This window comes from Sminthopsis crassicaudata, chromosome 4, assembly GCF_048593235.1.
Source record: "Sminthopsis crassicaudata isolate SCR6 chromosome 4, ASM4859323v1, whole genome shotgun sequence".
NCBI classification, from domain to species: domain Eukaryota; kingdom Metazoa; phylum Chordata; class Mammalia; order Dasyuromorphia; family Dasyuridae; genus Sminthopsis; species Sminthopsis crassicaudata.
This window is the reverse complement of record NC_133620.1, coordinates 10,702,773-10,721,831: the sequence shown is the minus strand read 5'-3', so window position 1 is coordinate 10,721,831 and position 19,059 is coordinate 10,702,773. Positions and strand designations below refer to the sequence as shown.

At 36.7% G+C, this 19,059-nt stretch overlaps 1 protein-coding gene across 8 annotated transcripts in view; it reads left to right on the top strand.

Moving 5' to 3' along the window:
• LEPR (leptin receptor) overlaps nt 1–16,635 on the top strand; it is a 130,558-nt gene extending 113,923 nt beyond the window's left edge. For 6 of the 8 annotated variants that reach the window (XM_074265725.1, XM_074265724.1, XM_074265726.1 and 3 more), the window contains 6 exons: nt 1,606–1,822; nt 2,718–2,900; nt 5,695–5,790; nt 6,779–6,884; nt 7,550–7,625; nt 12,942–16,635. In XM_074265725.1, the coding sequence (XP_074121826.1) occupies nt 1,606–1,822; nt 2,718–2,900; nt 5,695–5,790; nt 6,779–6,884; nt 7,550–7,625; nt 12,942–13,769 (1,506 nt within the window). In that variant the 3' untranslated portion in view covers nt 13,770–16,635. Of the gene's footprint in view, nt 1–1,605; nt 1,823–2,717; nt 2,901–5,694; nt 5,791–6,778; nt 6,885–7,549; nt 7,881–10,257; nt 12,165–12,941 lie in introns of those variants that run through there. The other 2 variants (XM_074265729.1, XM_074265728.1) reach the window with 2 other exon arrangements.
• The last annotated feature ends 2,424 nt before the right edge of the window (nt 16,636–19,059 follow it).

The window sequence follows — 19,059 nt, the reverse complement described above, 5'->3', positions numbered from 1 at the left end:
ATAATTAACTTCATGGAAGAAGTACGCTTTATATTATATTATATATATATGCATATATATGTGTATATATATATATATATGTATGTATATATATATATATATATCATGAAGATGTTGAACTTGGCATGATGAGTGGCCACTTCCTAAAAAAATGGTGTGGCCCAAGTATCATTGCCTTATTTAGAAAACAGTTCTGGAAACACTGAATCTTACAGCTCTAGTCCTTGAAGTATGAACCTCAGAGGCCTTTAATATATTCCAAAAGGTAGTCATCTAATTTCTCACATAAGAACCTACTATGTGCGAGTACTGAATGACAGAGCATAATGTTAGAAAGGAACTCAGAAGCCTTCTGATTTTTCATCGATATGTGAAAGGAATCCCTACAATGACTTACATAATCATCCAAGCTCTTTGGGAAGACCTCTAAGGAGGGGAACCCATCACCATGAGAATTATTGCCTGAACTTCTTCAGATGCATAAGGAATCAAGCTGGAAACAGTCTGTTTCCAGCCTGAATCCTTATGCTATCTGAAGAAGAATGGGCTGGAGTGAACCTCTAGTGCCAAACCCTCTGAGAGTCTACATAATAAGGGTGGCAGAATTGAGCTTCACTTGGAAGGAACAGTATATGCTATTTTCTCTCTTTAGTATTTCATGGTATATATTTATAAATACCCTTCAGTGATAGAACCTGGTTGCTTTGATATGAGTGTGTGATTTTCAATTTTTTAATTGCCTTGCTTAATTAAAAAAAATCAACTCCAGTTCTATGTTTAATTATCTCTAGAAAATCTAAAGTTTATGGGGATGTCAACGCTGCATTATCAAAATAATGGAAAGAAAAAGCCAAATTAATTTGACTTATTTTAAGGCAAAGATCATATATTCAGAGCTGGAAAGAATCTTAGAAGTCACAAAGTCCAACTTTCTCATTTTACAGATGAGGAAACAGAGGCTTATAATGCTTAAATGATTCTCCCAGCATCACAAGTAGTGTCAGTGAATCTTTGAACCCCAATATTTCTGGTTCAAAGGCAAGCACTGTCCAGTATAGGATGCTTTCTTCCTACTGAGGATCATATCTTGAAGGTACCTGAACATTTCATCAATTTCCTAATCTTCATTATGGAAATAATAGAGTGGAAAAAAAGAGCCAGCATCATCTACCCCAAATATTGGTTTTTAGGATGATGCAAATGAAGGGAGCAGCATGATCTATGATCTGGATCTCAATTTTCTCATCTATAAAACAATAGGGTTGGACTCACCAGTGTCTAAGGTGTCTCTCTCTCTTGCTCTCTCGCTCTGGCTCTGGCACTCTCTGTCTCTGTCTCTCTGTCTTTGGTTTTAGGCATGAATAATGGTGCAAACATACAGGCTATGATCTAGGGTGCCAAGCTGAAAGAATAACACAGACTGGTTTGTCTGGGAATTTTTCTTCATTGCCCCTCAACCTTAAGAAAAAAAAAAAAAAAAGAAAAAAAAAAGGTCTAAGACCTAAACTAGCTCTAGCACTGTAGGAAATTGTGTTTTACTCGTGGTACTTTGGCCTCTATTACTCAGTGAAATGTGTTTTTTATAAAAATTGATGTTTCCAACAGCCTTTGGGAAAAAACCACTCACTGTGCAGTGTGAGAAGATATACTGTGAACCATTACACTGTTAACAACAGGACTTGGTCAGAAGACATAGGGAATGATACTAAAGTCACTTTTCCATGGACCGAACTAACACATACAGTTACTGTTGTGGCTGTAAACTCGATTGGCCCTTCTGTGATAAATTTTAATCTAACTTTCTCATGGAAGATGAGCACAGGTAAGAGCACTAGCTTGGTGCAATATATAGTTTCTTTTCTTTTTAAAATATTATATTGATGCTCTATTTTTTCACATCATCCACAATTTCTAATAACAAACTCCTGTAACTAAATCAGAGGGCCAGTCCCTATATTTGGATACAGGGTATCCCCAAAATCTTAGTGTGGTTTTGAGATACACTAGTTTTAAATTGCATTTATATATATATATATACACATACATACATATATGCAAATATATGTGTGTATGTATATTTCATTTTGTTCCTTTGAGAGATTCTTGTCTTTAGTTTTAGATCAAAAAAGTGTCTTTCAGACAACTTGGAAACTCTGCTCTGTCTCCAAAATAGCTTTGTGAATTTTACTCTGTCTTCAAAATATCCAGCTTGCAAAAAAATCCTCATACATACATACATACAAAAAATTATTATAGCCAAACAAATGTATTTTTTTTTTTTAAGTATTTCTCATCCCACATCTAAAACCCATCACCTCCCTGATGAGATTCAGGAGGGGCATTTGGCCATCAGTCCTCTGAAGTCACAATTATACATGGCACTGATTATAATTCCCAAACTTTTCAATCTTTGCATCATTGCGATCAGTGGTACCCAACCATGTCTCTTAAAGCCGAGATTCAGCCTTGGTACCACATTCTCTGGGTTCCAAGAAATCTATATTTGGATCTCTAATAAGTAAAAAACCTTCAGGTAAGAATCCCCCAAAATGATTCTATTCTGCATAGTTTTATAGCTCTTTTTGTTCCAAATTTTATATGTGGCCAACTGTTTAAAATATGTACAATATTTACTTTTTAGCTTAACTTTGCTTTCTCTTAAAGCTCATATATGATATTAGAAATATATTTTTCATTTCTTTTCTTTCCACCTGCAGTAAATAGCGTACAGTCCCTCAGTGCTCATGTAATAAATAGTAGCTGTGTGGTTCTTTCCTGGATGGTAATACCTACAGAATATACTCTGATGTATTTTGTTATTGAATGGAATAATCTTGATGAAGAGAATGGAATTAAGTGGATTCACGTTCCTTCAAATGTTAAGAAATATTATATCCATGGTGAGTTTGGATTGTGTTTAAAGTACTATAGGAATGTGAATACTATTAATAGCAGTGATAATTGAGAAGTGTGTTCTATTTCTCTGCTGGAATGGGAAGGCTAGTGTAATCAGCATTGGGTGAGAATTAGGAGACTATTCCAAGATCTACCACAAAACTAGCTCTGTTGTAATGCTTGCACAGATCTCTTCATTTATCTGAATTTCATGTTTTCTCATGGGTAAGATGAGAAAAATAAAAACCATGTTACCTATCTCCCAGGGTTGTTGTCATGACTAAATAATGGACAAGATGCAGAATGGACTGATTAAGTATATTTAAATCTTTGATGGGTGGAGAAGGCAGATTCAGGACCCATAGAAGGAGGCTCCAAAAAGACATATTTAAGCTCAGAAAAAAATTAACAAGCTATCTCAGGAAGGCATAAGTTCTTTTCCATTGGAGAGCTTCAGAGAATCACTTGATGGATTTGACATAGCAGGTATTCCTTTTGGGTATAGATTGGAGTAGAAGGGCACTGAGGTCCTTTTTATCTTAAAAAAAAATAATGATTCTTTGAAATCAAATAACATACAAGGATTTCCCCTAAAGCTTTAGCTTAAAATTACACTATGATTTTTTTTGGGGACACTATGCTTTTTACATACACCCATATATGTGTGTATGTATATATATATGTACATATACATATATTATACACATTATATTTTATACATTAGGTACACACATAGCATGCCATAACTGTTTTTATCGAGAGTTCATATAGTCACACAATTATGAATCTTAATTAGAATATTTTTAATCAGAGATTAAATTTATATGGCTTTATTTATATCAAGTATGCAAATGATATGACATCATACAGATTATGAGATCCCAACTCAGAGCTCGGAGGGATTTAGTAGTGATCTAGAAGGTCTACATACAGGAAACTAATGCCCTGAGGCAGCCAGTTGGTTAGTGGATAGAGTGCTGGATTAGAATTAGAAAGACCTGAATTCAGATCCATCCTCAAAAATTTATTAGCTCTCTGACCCTGAGAAAATTCAATGAGATCTACCTCAGTTTCCACATCTGTAAAAGAGGGAATTATAACACCTACCTCATGAAGCTATTGTCAGATGGGATAATATATGTAAAGTCTTTGTAAACCATAAAGCAGTATAGATAGCATATTATAGATAATAATTACTATTATTTTTAAGTCACTTGACCAAGTTCACAGGGGTAGTTATTGATACACCTGGGATTTGAAGCCAGGTTTTCTATTGATAGATTCATTCCTCTTCTCCCTTTATCCCCTATACTACTGCATCATTTTGAAACTGCCCAACCAGCAAATTGAATAGGCTGACCTAATAAATGAGATAATAATGATGATAATAAATACTTAGGATTTTAATGATAATGGGTAACATTTATGTAGTACCCACAATATGCCAGGCATCATTATTATCTCATTTGGTCCTCCCAACTACACTAGAAAGCAAGGACTAATATGATCTTAACTGCAACATAGTGAATTTTTAAATGATTTGAATATATCATGGAATATTCATGAATAGGCAATTGATGGAGGGAATATGGAATCTCTAAGATTACAGTTACTGAAGAATTGAAGTATATACATATTCATATATATAAAATTACAATCTTTAAAATGTGTGCTTTAAAATTGCCAAGCATTTTACAATTATAATCTCCTCTGATTTTTGTAACAACTCTGGGAGAGATGAGGGAACTGAGGCAGTCAGAGGTTAGATGATTTGCCCAGAGTCACATGGTTCCTAAAAGCCTAAGCTAGACTGGAACTCCAGCCTTCTTGATTCTAGATCCTGCAGACCTAGCCTATTATATGAATAAAACTGTTTCAAACAAATTTAAAACAAAAATTATCAAATTTTCCAGTTAGGCAGTTGTTTTTCAAAGAAGAATAATGCTTATCAGTTGATTGCTTCTCTTTAGCTTATATAAATGCCCATAAAATGGATTTGTAGTTTGATGCACCCAGGCATTATGTTGACTCCTCTGACAGCCTGTGCTAAAAGGTGTATACATAGGCAGCCATGACCTAAATCCTTGGAAGGATCCAATTCAATGGTTAAGAACTTGAATTCTTTTAATGAACCAACATCTAGAGTATGGACTCTAAGACTTCAACATGCCGAACACCTTACTACTCTGCAAACAACTTTTCCTATTTTGGAATGACTCCAATTATTAGGGCATTGTCCCTTAAAGCCTCCGTAGGTTTTCATATCATTAATGATTATAATCCATCCTATTTTTCCCTTCTAAGGACAAGCGGAACAATTCTGCCCCCTTTTCAGTGTGATATCCTCTCAAATATTTGAAGAAAGCAATCATGTCTCTCTTATGTTAAACATCCTTTGTTTAAATTTGTGTTAAACACCCCTAGTTCATTTCTCCAAAAAATAATAATCTGATCATAATATGATATAGCTTGCATGGAGGAAAGACTGGGAAATTGTTTGTTTGGCTTGACATGAACTCTTACAACATTGGGTTCACTCATATATGTCTAAATAGAAAAACATATTCCAAATTCAGACATCAGTGCTTTTTGTTTTTCTGTCAAGTTGGGCTGATTATAGCCTGAGAGAACCTCTCTGGTGTTGTTGCCATCGGTATCAGAGAATAAACTGAGAGCAAGAGCTGGAGAGGGAGCCCTTCAAACAATGAAGGAATACTAGGTTTTATAAAAATGTCCAGTTGTATGAGTTCCTTGATTAGTTCAATACAAAAGACTTTCTGAACTCTGTTTTCTTTCCAGATCACTTTATTCCTATTGAGAAATACCACTTCAGCCTTTACCCAGTGTTTCTAGAAGGAATAGGGAAACCAACGACAACAAATACATTCACCAGAGGTAAATTACCTTTTACTATTGCCTATATTTTTAAAGAATGAGATGGGGACAGCTAGGTGGCACAGTGGATAGAGCACCTGCCCTGAAGTCAGGAGGACCTGAGTTCAAATTTGGTTTCAAACACTTGATACTTCCTAGATGTATGATCCTGAGCTAGCCACTTAAACCCAATTGCCTCAGCAAAAAAACAAAAAAAAACAAATAAATTAAAAAAGAAAAAGAATGAGATGATGATGATGATGCTGGCAGTGGTGATGGTGATAGTGATGATGAAAATAATAATGATGATGAATGTGATGAGGAGGAGGATCATGATGATAGCTTTCATATGTAGCTTTTTTTCCCCCCCCTGAGGCACATCATCCTGTACATCATAGAATGTGATTTTCCATTTTAGCTCAGATTGAATAGTAAGAAAAATAAAGAAGACTCTTTAGCCCAGCAGTACTTCAAAGATCTATGATTTCAACTGTATAAATACTACATCTGCTAATTCAGTCCCTTTGTAATTTTAAGTCAGTTAGTCATCGAGCATTTATTAAATGCTTACTATGTGCCAGGTACTATCCTAAACCGCATAGATATAAAGAAAACACCCCAGCAGATTATCATCAACTAATGTATAAATCAGCAAGCAGTAATTAGGTACCTACTGTGATACTGTGATAGGCACAGTATTAGCTATTGAGAATACCAACAAAAAGTGAGGAAAAAAAAAAAAAAGCCTTCCTGCTCTCAAAAGACTTGTATTTATTTTGTTGAAAATGCAGGTAAAATGAAAATGAATTTCTTAGACTAGATAACTTTTGCTTATTACTATAATTCTAAGTATCAAACATTTTGTTTTTCATATATTTAGCATTCATATTTTGAAAGCCGTAATGACCTTAGACTAAAATATGACAAACAATAGCTGCGATGTTTTTGGTACAGAAAATCATGGCCATTCTTTCAAAGTTCTGAACTGTGTGAATTGATTTTTTTTCAGAAGACATCATGAAGCAGGAGAATGATCCAGGTCTCTATGTAATCATTCCCATAATTATTTTCTCTTCAATCTTATTGCTTGGAATCTTGTTAATATCACATCACAGGTATGGCACTGCATATGGGGCATTTTCCTCATCCATGTTTTAGGGAATAGTTTCATAATGGCACAGGATTTTCTAGACATCGTTTCATTTGAATCTCATTAAAAATCCTAAGAGGTCAGTGCTGATTTTCTATCAAGTGACTATAATAGCAATCAAAGGCCAATGCTGCTCACTCCAAACCACAAGAGCTGGTTTGCCAGCCAAGAAGCTCTGATTTTCCTGCCAAGTTCCCAAGCTCTCATTGCTTTTTGTCCTGGGTTGTTAGGACCTTGGAGAGCATCCTACACATTGCAAACCTGCACTGACTCCATGCTCTCCAAGAAAAATAAATTGAGTTTAACATTTGAAAGTATCTTTCCATGCCATGGACCAACTAGAACAGATAGAACCTACCAGAATGATGTTTCAAGTGGAATTATTTTGAAAACTCACTTCTTAGGTCTTTGTGAGATTGTATATTCTTCATTTATAATAGCTTGGATCCACTGGCTTGGGGGAATAAAGGAACCTGTTGCTATGATTACCCCAAAAGTGAATAGCTATTTCAGAGATGATGAGGATGAGAGCAGGGGGCACAATATTTGAGTTCATTCTTTGGTTGTTCACATTTTCCACATGGTTTTGTCAGTAGACCAAATCAGTGTACTTTTAAATCTCTTTTTCAGAATGAAGAAGCTATTTTGGGAAGATGTTCCAAACCCCAAGAATTGTTCCTGGGCTCAAGGAGTAAACTTTCACAAGGTTGCTTTTTCTGTCTTAATTATAAACCAAAAGCTTTTCTTACTCAGTTTCATTCTTTATTAATCCTATTTGTTTGAAATTTCCCTTGCTCTAAGATGATTCTACAGGAAGTCTTCAGATTAAAGCATGTTAAGAAGGCAAGAAACCAAATTCTCTAGAGATTTTTAACTATGATATCTGACAAGATTTATCTCAATTCCATGGCATAATGATGGTGAGATCAGACATTTGTTTGTAGAGAATTCCACAGAATTCCTGCTGTAGAAATAAAAGGGAGAGAGGGAGAGAAGGAGAGAGGGACGAGACGGAGAGAGGGAGAGAGGGAGAGAGGGAGAGAGGGAGAGAGGAGAGACAGAGAGAGACAGGGAGGGAGAGGAGAGAGAGAGAGAGAGAGAGAGAGAGAGAGAGAGAGAGAGAGAGAGAGAGAGAGAGAGAGAGAGAGAGAGAGAGAGAGAGAGGAGAGACAGAGAGGAGAAGAGAAGAAAGAGAGGAGAAGAGAGAGATAGTAAGAAAAAAAGAGAGAAACAGAGAGATAGAAAGAGAGGGGGGGTCAGAGAGAGACAGAAAGATAGAGACAGAGAGACAAAAACAAAGAGACAGAAAGGCAGACAGAGAGAGAGACAGAGACAGAAAGACATAGACATAGACAGATCTAGAGACAGACAGAGAGGTAGAGGGAAATAGAAAGACAGAGATAGATAGAAAGAGACAGAGAAACAGAGAGATACAGAGAAAGAAACAGAAACCAAGAAAGAGACAGAGACAGACAGAAACTAGAGAAGCTAGGTTCAAAGTCTAATGTTAACTTTCCACCTGGTTATTTAAAAAGTCATATTTTTACTAGTCTCATCAGTAGTATCAACCACCTGCTTTTGTGATCTACCAAACACAGTAAAGTTTGATCACTTTAGGGAAAAGACATATCAGTTTCCACCTCACTTGATGTATCTGAAAAGCTTAATTGCCAAAGAGCTAGCTCAGGGCATTTGCTATTTAGGGTACTCCTTTTTGCAGGTATTTGTGAATTCCTGTCATAGAGGATGAGCTCAGTGAACTGCAATCATTCATCACTAAATGTCTTATTTTATTCCTATCAATAAATTATCATTCAAGTACTATGTGCAAAAAAATCTCAAACCTTAAAAACAAACCAGTTCTCTCCCTTGAGGAGGTCACCCCACCTGTACACAAACATGTTTAGATGGAAGACCACCAGCCAGGGGGAGCCCAGGAAGGAGCATCATCAGGAGATGGAGCATCTCCTGAGTAGAGCATAATAGGAAGACAATGATTTGGAAAGCTAGAGATGAGAAAGCAGATTATTGCAGGTATGGGCAGGGCTTCGGCAAAAATGCAAGAGGGGGGCAGGAGATCCAATAGTCTAGCTGAGTGTCTAGAGCAGGGCTTCTTAAATATTTTCCTCTTGAGATCTCTTTTCACTGGAGAACTTTTTACGTGACCCCTGTTATGTAGGTATATAAAAGAGATATACAAATCAAACACGTATGAGAGTGAATCATAACTTTGTGACTCCCACATGGGATTGTAACCCACAGTTTAAGAAACTGCTCTAGAGCACTGGACATAAAGCCAAGAAGATCTGAATTCAAATCCCACTTTGGCTACTTATAAGTAATGTGACCCTGGATAAGCACCTCTCTAAGCCCCTATCTATAAGGGGCTTTACTATTTATAAAATGAAAGACTTCCCCTCTAATTCTTTAAGTCTCACTTTTGAGGACAGGCTAGATGTCTAATTGGGCTGGAATGTGTGACCAGTTCAGTTCAGTGAGCTAATGTGTCAGTCACCAAGTTAACTACTACCAAAGACTAAAAAAGCGCCACTCCCTGCTTTCCAGTAAGATATCTTTTCCTATTTAAAGCTATTAACTGTAATTTGGGAGGGATAATTCAAGAAAGAAGAGTAGAGTGGGCAGAATTGAGAGTGCTTACCCTGAATGGTCATGGGCAGTGGTCTTAATAATGGTTGTTTTTATCCTTTAAGAGAATCCAATGTGCAAAAATTCATTTAGGAAAATTTAAAGACTCCTAAGCCCCACATGAATTTATTAATTTCCTGCATTCTCACTTCACAACACTTTTAAGTCATTTCAATTTTTTCTCTAATGTTTTATTTTACTATTAAAATTAAGCTACTTGAGAAAGTATTTCAGTTTTATATTTGTATTTCAGTGCCAGGTATATATTAAATGCTAAGAAAATGTTTTTTTTTTTTTTTTTTAAACTTATACATGCTTTGTTCCCCCTTAAAAAAAATTGCTACTTCTTATTGACTATTTTCTCCATTTTCTATTTATAACTGTTTATCCTTTGCCGTTATTTTTCCTTAGTATATTCATTTGGGTTGCCATACTTCATTGAGGCATATGGTGTTTAGGCCATTTTTGCCCTTAGATAAGCTAAGGGACCCATCAAGCAAGTGGGACTTCTAGCCTGCATTTCACCACACCTTTTGATTCTAATAAAAGAGGGACCTTGGACCCCACTGTAATCCTATTAGAAGATACATCCCAGAAGTCAAAACTGATAAACAGGAGAAATATTTGAAAGCTTTGACATTTCATTTCTAATATGAATGATTTTTTTTCTTTTCATTTTTTTATTTTATCAGAGAGTGGACGTTCTTTGAAGTCTAATCTTGATCACTACCAGCTGAACCCACTGGGCCAGTTCCCCAGTTAGAAAATGTTCGTTATTTACATAAGAAGAAGAAAAGCAATTCTATTTTTACAAAATCATACATATGTTGCATAGTTTAAAATGGAATCCTTCTATGTAGTATATAGTATCCTGGAATGATACATGGTACTCAGTACCTAGTAGAAGCTTGATAAATGCTAATTAAAATTCCAGTTAACAGCAAAATCATTTAAATATAGACTAGCTTTACTCAGCCAAAATATAACTTTTATTTCTGCTTTCGTGTTTTTGTTTTGTAATATTGTATCTTAAATCTTCATAACCCCTTCTTCTGAGTGAATACATCAACTCACAAGCAGTTATTAAATCCTTATTCTGTGCTAGAGACCATTCCAGATACAGAATTTGGAATTATAAGACCTGGGTTCAAATTCCCTATTTGTTACTTAACAGTTATAGGAGTTTGTACAAGCCATAATCTCTTGGGGACTTGATTTTTTTTATCTATGAAATGGAAACATTAAATCAGATAGGCTTGAAGGCCTTTTTATCCATTGGATGCCAGATGTTCCCAATAAAACATGGACACTAAATACTCAGAGTCCCAGTAGAGAAACACCATTGAAATTATCCAGGGAAAATGGATACCACAGGTCTCTTTAATGAAATGATCCTTAAAATGCCCAAACCAAATTAATGACAAAAAAAAGTTTGGTGCAGTGCATGGGACTCACATGTATGTAGAATACTAAGAAATGTGAATAAATTCATTTATTTAAGAATCAGTTATAAAGTACCTACTATGTTCCAGACATTGACACTGTCATTGAGGTTAGAAATCCAAAAGCAAAATAGACCTTGTCCTCAAGAAGCTTACATTCTATTGTTTTTGTGGGAAAAACAAAAAAAAACAAAAGGTCATAAAAAATGTTATTTAAAGACTGCAATAAATCTGGATCTGAAAAAAATATTCTTAGTTAAAACCGATGAAAAGTCATGGAATAACTAGTGAGACAATGTAGATGAACTTCTCAATATTTTATATAGTGACAGGCATCAATAAGCAACATAAAGGCTTCCTTCTTGAATAATTTCTTTGCAAAACTGGAATATAAATACCACCTGAATACTAAGAGGGATATACATTCCAATCATTTTAGGGCCATAATTCCTATCTGCATGTTAATCTTAAAACCATTTTCTGCATGAAAGCAGAAATATTAGGAAGAAGCTGAGCAAACAACTCAGTGAGCAAATGAAGATCTGAATATTTCACACAACATCACAGCAAGTGTCGGCCAGGAAGATGAGAAGCTTGATGATGATTTTTCTGTGTATGTCATGCTTATAAAATGATAGGGGAAAAGTGTTCCCAAGGTTGTTTTTAGCTTACTTCAATCATATCTCTATAATCAGAATCCATATCCAGTGTGCTCAGTTTTATATATATATATATCTCATCTATTTTCAAAGCAGTGATCTCTCCAATTTAATAGTCAAATGGATTTTAAAATATATATGATGTATTTGATGTCATTTTTAGTAGGTCATTTGTTGGTCATTCAATCAGACAGTTGAATGTAAATTCACAGGGAGAAGTAAATTGGACAGTTGCCATTTCCATTGCTAGAGTGTTTCATAGTAGCATTGTATGTATTTTCTAAGCCATGTCAGCAACCTGTGTTATTTTTTAATGTGATATATCCACAATGCTCTCTAGTTTTCACTTACTTTTAAGTCATATACCAATTCCCAGTGGCTATCAAAATTAACTTCGTATATAGATCACTGATTTTCACCTCTCTTGGCAGGATTTTTGTTATGATGTAACATCCATTTGATTTGTTGTGATAAACAAAATCCATTTGTTGTGCTTGATGTCTTGTGGTTTTTTTTTTGTCTCCATTCCTCATAACGCCTTGCATGTAAGTTTGTAAACTAAGTTTTTCATAAGGAAATCAGTAATTGTTTATTTATACATCTGTGTTTTTTCTGTCTTACCAATATCATTATCAATGAAAACCTTATTAATGTTCTATTCAGAAGTTACGTTGGGCTATCTAGCTCAAGCTAATCCAATCCAGATCAACCCAACCCAATCTTATCTACCACAACACAATAAAAGTCATTTTAGTAAAACCCAACCCAACCCAATCTACTCCACCAAAACAAATCCTGATACAACCAAACCCAACCTAATCAAATCTAATCAAATTTATTTTATGTGTGACATACTATGTTAGGTCTTGGATTTACAAAGACTAAGATAGTGGGGACAGAATAGGTGATATATAATTTTTTTTTTCCTTTACCATTTGTTTTTCCTCACTTCTTATAAAATTGTTACTTTCCATTTTTAATCTGTCTTTGCCTTAAGTTATGTTAGAAAATTGTAGTTTTTATGCTTCACACAATTAGTTTTAGGGATAATATAATACACTCTAATACATCCTAGCAAATTCTACATGACCAATAACATTTTCATGTATTATGTTTCTGACATATCTCACTTCACAATTATCATGGTCAATTTGAAATCCCCATCTTTTCTTCCTCATTGGTCCTTATATTTATCCATCTTAAAGAAGGATTTAGTATGCAAAAAAAAATTCCAAAATCATTGATGACCATAAAAAATGTGTCTTTTTTTTTTAGCCTGAAACTTTTGAGCACCTTTTTATCAAGTGCACAAGAGCTGTCACATTTGCTCCTTTTCTTCTGGAGCCTGAACCAGTTTCAGAAGATCTAACCGTGGAAAGAGCATGGAAAGGTGAAGAGGAGAAGAACATGGTACCAGCTCTTGGACTCTCCTTTTGTGACCCAGAGCCTGAGGAGGATTCTGTTTGTCCTGGTGACCACATCACTAATACCCATCTCGCCCAGAGTGGTGGTTGTAGGACAGTCAGTGAGCAGAGCAAACAATCTGTGAAATACGCTGTACTTTTGAATAACTCTAAATCAAGTACGCTAGATAATCAGCAAAAGAGTCTAAACAGCTCCTTCAGCAGATGTTTATCAATAAAAAATTCCCTGTTAAAAGGGTCTTTCTCTGGTAGTTCATGGGAGATAGAGACTCAGGCCATTTTGATATTATCAGATCAACATCCAAACACAAGACCTTCCCGTTTTCCATTCTCAGATAGTTCTTCTGAACTATCAGATCAAGACAAAAACTTCCATGAAGAGAACAGTGCCCAGAGGCCTGTTTACTATTTAGGGATCACTTCAACAACCAAGAAGGAAAATGACATTTTTTTGACTGAAACTTCAGGAGTGATGTGTCCTCTCCCTGCCCACAGTTTATTCACAGATGTAGGAGTACTTCAGGACAGTTGTTCAGGCTTACATCCCTTTGTAGAAACAAACCTTCACTTGGGGGCATCAGTTAGTAAGACATTTGTTTCTTACATGCCTCAATTTCAGACCTGTTCTGCCAAAACGCAGAAAATAACGGAAAACGTGATATGTGACCTAACTGTGTAACACCATTATCTGTGTCTCCACGTTGCTTGCTGCTATAATGGTTTCTCTGAAAACTTTGGCTTCAATGGATCAGTGACTTCATCATTGTGGAGTTGACATTTGTCTGTGTGAACTGTATGGAGCCCAACCCACCCCTCTCTTTGTCAGTCTGTGGGATTGTTGTCAATGTCCTCCTGTGCCTCCTCCCTCAAGGATCTCCTCAACATACTAAAGGCATCCTCTTGATCGATTTCCATTCCATGGCCACCAGTGAAGTCCTCTTCCCTTGCTCTTACTACACGAGTGCTCCATCTCATTTTCTAAATATGCTTTTCCTGCATTAATTCTGTTATGTGCCTTGCATGCAGATAAATTCGGAAGCATACTCACACCTTCGTTATATTTTGGGTCACCTACAACTTTGACACTTTGGAGATTGTAGTGTTGCCAGATTTAAAGATTAAAATGTCACAAATTCCAAGATCTTTTGAGAAGAGAAAGAAAGAACAACATTTTCTACACTTGAAAATATTTCCCCACAAAATCAAAGGTCTGAACTGGAAGGTACGAAATTTTTAAAAGTATAGTACAGGAGAGTTGAATGAGAAATCTGGAATCAAGTCCTATTTATGATCCTAAAAGTATTAGTCCTTGGTCTTCAGTTTATCCACCTGGAAATGGGGTTGAACCAAAATGGCTTCTGAGTTCCCTTACATCTTTAAATCCATGATTTTGTAAATACGTCTTACCATGATGAGAGAAAAGAGAAAATGTATAAAGCTTTATTGTATTATAAATATTGTCATGATGCAATTCACAAATCAAAACCCCATAAGCCTTGTTCCTCCTAGAAACAATTCCAAGAGTTTTGGTTGTTTTGTTTTGATGGGAAGTGTTCACCACCAGCTCCATTTCTATGCATGCTTCTGAAAGAAGACATTGGATGAGCACACACATGTGAGATGAACCTAATTTTTTCTTTCCCATTAATATTTATCAAATTCAGTCCTAGCAACTCTTTTTTTGTGAGTTGAGTTTATATGCTGGATTAAAAAGAAGTATATTACATTGGGAACCAAATCTAGGCTCTAGTATAGTAGAATGATGTTACTTAGTAGAATGACAGTACTGAAAATACTTGTTGATAGTACCACAAATCCCCCCTCCCCCTATTTTGGATGATCCTTATCCTACCTGCGGAAGCAAGCACTGGCTTTGGAGTCTGAGAATGTAGCTGCCCAAATCTTGCTTATGATGCCTGTTACCTGTGCAACCATCGACAAGATATTTGACTTCTCTGAACCTCAGCTTCTTCCAGTGTAGAATGTGAGAATTGAACCTAGACCTCTGAAAGCCCTTCAGTTCTTGATCTTATGAACCTACTGACAGAATGCAGTGCAAAAGAATCAATATATCATTGTTTTCAGCTTGCTGTTTTGAACCGTGGACTATTTTGTAGAGTTGCGGCCATTGCTTGAATACTGAGCAGAGAAGACTCAGGTTGGGTTGCCCATTGTCTGTTCATCACAAAAACTTGAACAAGTCACTTACAATTTTTTTTTCATCTTCAATATGAATATTGTGTAGTAGAGAGAGAATGGATGTGTCGGGATTCTGTGCGTTGGAATTTTCTCAGTCCCTATGTGTCTTTGGTCAAGTCTGCAAAATGTGGGAATTGAAGTGAATGACCTCTAAGGACTTTTCTAGCTCGAAGAATTATCCTTTGTATTCTAATAAAAAAATTAATCATGTCAGAGGATTTCAAGCTGTGGGTTGTGGACACTTGAGAGATGATCCAAGGCTAGCCCCAATATTTTACACAAGAGGAAGTGGAGGCCCAGAGAGATGAAGTGATTTCTCTTAGGCCACATAGTCAATAAATAGCCCAGCCTTATTTTCCACCATCAGAAAATATTTCTTGATTGCCAATTTGATTGCCTGCATGAAAAATCATTTCATATGAACTTGTCTCTTCAACAATGAGGTGATTCAGACCAATTCCAATAGACATGTGATCGAGAGAGTCATCTACATCCAGAGAGAAGGGGCTGTGGGACTGAATGTGGATAACAATAGTATTTTCGTCTTTGTTGTTATTGTTTCCTTGCTTTTTTTTTTTCTCATCTTTTCCCTTTTGATCTAACTTTTCTTGTGCAGCATGATAAATGTGGAAGTATGTTTGGAGGGGGAAAAAAAAATTTTCATGGGCATGATTATTTGATTACATGGATTGATATAAAGAAAAAAACTTGGAATCTGTGACATGGAATTTGGAGTTAAGAAACAAACATGCCCAGTGGACATACAATGGGTCACTTGTAAAAAGCCACTGATTTATTACTAGGACCCTCTAAATCAGTAGCTTTTGGTCTCCTCTGAAATCTTTATACTTGTTTCTAAACCCTGCCATAATTTCTTCCTTGTTTCTAAGAGGAAGAGAATTCTAGTGATAGATAATCTTGTATCATGAGCCATCAAAGCAGGGCCTTATGCAAGATAGAGCAGTCTAAGTGGGACAGCATTTTCTATAAAGCTTAGCTAGAAGTTATGGTAAGGCTCCTGGAGCTCAGTAACTACCTACACACAATCATGATATTTAATCAATCAGTCAAACAAACATTTATTGAGTGTATACTATGTGCCAGGCACTTGATGCTCAGTTATTTGGCAGTTACAGGGAAAAAACAAACAAACTTTGGGATCCAGAATTAGTGTCTTTCCTTGAATTCTTGCTATGCTCCTAATTGCCTGTATAATCTTAGGTTAATTATTTTCTCTCCATGGTCCTTAGTTTCCACATTTATAAAGTTGGGGATTAGACAAGATGACATCTCAACCTCCGTTTTTATCCTTAAAACTTTGAATTATTGGACTATTTATCTTTTTTTCCCTTCCCTCCTTTCCTTCCTTCCCTCCCTCCCTCCTTCCCTCCTTCCTTCCTTCCTTCCTTCCCTTCCTTCTTTTTCTTCCCTTCCTTCCCTTCCCTCCCTCCCTCCCTCCTTCCTCCCTCCTCCCTCCCTCCTTCCCTCCTTCCCTCCTTCCTCCCTCCCTCCCTCCCTCCTTCCCTCCTTCCTTCCTTCCTTCCTTCCTTCCTTCCTTCCTTCCTTCCTTCCTTCCTTCCTTCCTTCCTTCCTTCCTTCCTTCCTTCCTTCCTTCCTTCCTTCCTTCCTTCCTTCCTTCCTTCCTTCCTTCCTTCCTTCCTTCCTTCCTTCCTTCCTTCCTTCCTTCCTTCCTTCCTTCCTTCCTTCCTTCCTTCCTTCCCTCCTTCCTTCCCTCCTTCCCTTCCTCCCTCTCTCCCTCCCTCCCTCCCTCCCTCATTTATTTATTTCTTCAGTGTGTGTGTGGCAATTGAGCTCACATGACTTGCCCAGAATCACACAACTAGTAAGTGCTAAGTGTCTGATCTTCACCTTCAGAGCCAGAGCTCTATCCACTGTGCATTCTATTACCCCTGGGACCATTTCTTAATATAACAATTATTGGAGACATGGATGAGGATTTCCCAGACTTGATCTATTCTTGTCACCATCTCCAAGGGGCTGGTTCTAAACATGCTCACATTAATCCATCAGAAACACAAACTGCATCTGATGCTCATGGTGAAGAGGTTTTAAGGCACTGTCTACAGGGAAAGAAATAAAAGATTTTGTGCTACATTTGTTTCCTTTCTGTGACAAGCAGAAATTATGGTTCCTTGTATGAGAGTTTCCATTAATTGATTATCATCCAATTAAAATACATATTCAGAATAGTGGTATATAGTCAAGAATATGAAAGAAACAGAAAATTGGGGGGTTTCTCCCAAAGTCTTTTAATGATGGATCCCTCAACTGTATTTGACTTTCTCAGATCAGAATCTGTAAACAAACTCCCCTTAATGAGTGTCTGAACTTACAAACTCTCAATGGACTAACAGCTAAAAATTTATGAATAGTTCCTCTTTGTCCTGAAAGCCATGGGAATTTATATTTGAATGAGATTTGCTGTGTTTACCTTCATGCTGAAAGCAAAGGAAAACTCTGCCACTGATCTAATAGAAATTATCTCAATAAATGGGTGAAAGAGTGAATTCAACAAAAAGGACTACCAAAGACTGTGGTCTTTGTGCTCTCTGGGACACCTGATCTGATCTTGGAAGTCAGAATTTGCAGGTCCAGTGTGGTATGTCTGGGTCTGCTGTAGTAGGCTCACCCTTACTGTGAGCCTGGTCTAGAGGAGTACTGGTTGGATATATTGCAAAGGGGAAGGGCCTAAATGTCCCCTGGGGCCTCCACTATCCCCCAAATTCTGTAATGCTGTAACACATAGACACACACACACACATTACACATAGGAAAGGATAATTAAGGACAAATAAAACCACGGCCACTTTCTCCTGCAATTTGGAAGTTAGAGGAACAAGATTAAATTGCTGGTAGATGCTTCCAAAGGCAGAGTCCTTGACTTTACCTGACTGTGGTAGTTGGGCTTTTTTTTTTACCTGGGCCAGCACTAGACAGCCTTTTTGTGATATTGTCAGAATAACCCTGGTACCAGTTGTACCCCATTTCTGCCAGGCTGAATGAGAGGCTCTTCTAGAGTCTAGGGGGACACTACTGGATGATCAGCCCTGAGGATGGTTACAGAGGGTTCTTCAGGGGTAAGGAAATTCCAGAGGGAATTTCTGGGGAAATTCTCTGGGGAAATTGTGCATTGTTCAACAGTTCACTAAGAATTTGTTAAATGTCTACCATGTGATAGGTTCTGTGCTAAGTGCCAAAGATATAAAATAAGGGAAAAACAATCCTTATTCTCAAAGAGCTCACAATCAAATAATTGAGCCAACATGCAAATGACTACATAGGATTAAATTGTAGGAAAGAGAAATTGGTGATAAATGAGAGAGAGATGGCAATTGTGCACATGAAAGGAGATCAGGGACGGTTCTTTTTTTCTTTAAAAGATAGGATTTTTTTTAAGTTTGAAGGAAGCCAGAGTATGCAAGAGGTAGAACTGAAGAGGGAGGCAGTTCTCAGAATTGGGGCTGATTAGAGAAGATGCCCCATCAGGGGCTGGCGTGTCTTGTTCCATTAATGACGAGAAGGTCAATGGCATCGTTTCAAAGAGTGTATGGAAAAAAATAAGATTTAAGAAGAAGAAAAAGGTAGCAGATTGGAAAGGGCTTTAAAGGCCAAACAGAAGGTTTTCTATTAGCTCTTCAAGGTAATGGGGAGCTACTAAAGAGGTAATCAAGTCAAACCTAAGATAAGTTGACAGATGAATGGTGGATGGAATGGACAGAGAGATGCAATAGAAAGACCAATAAGGACGC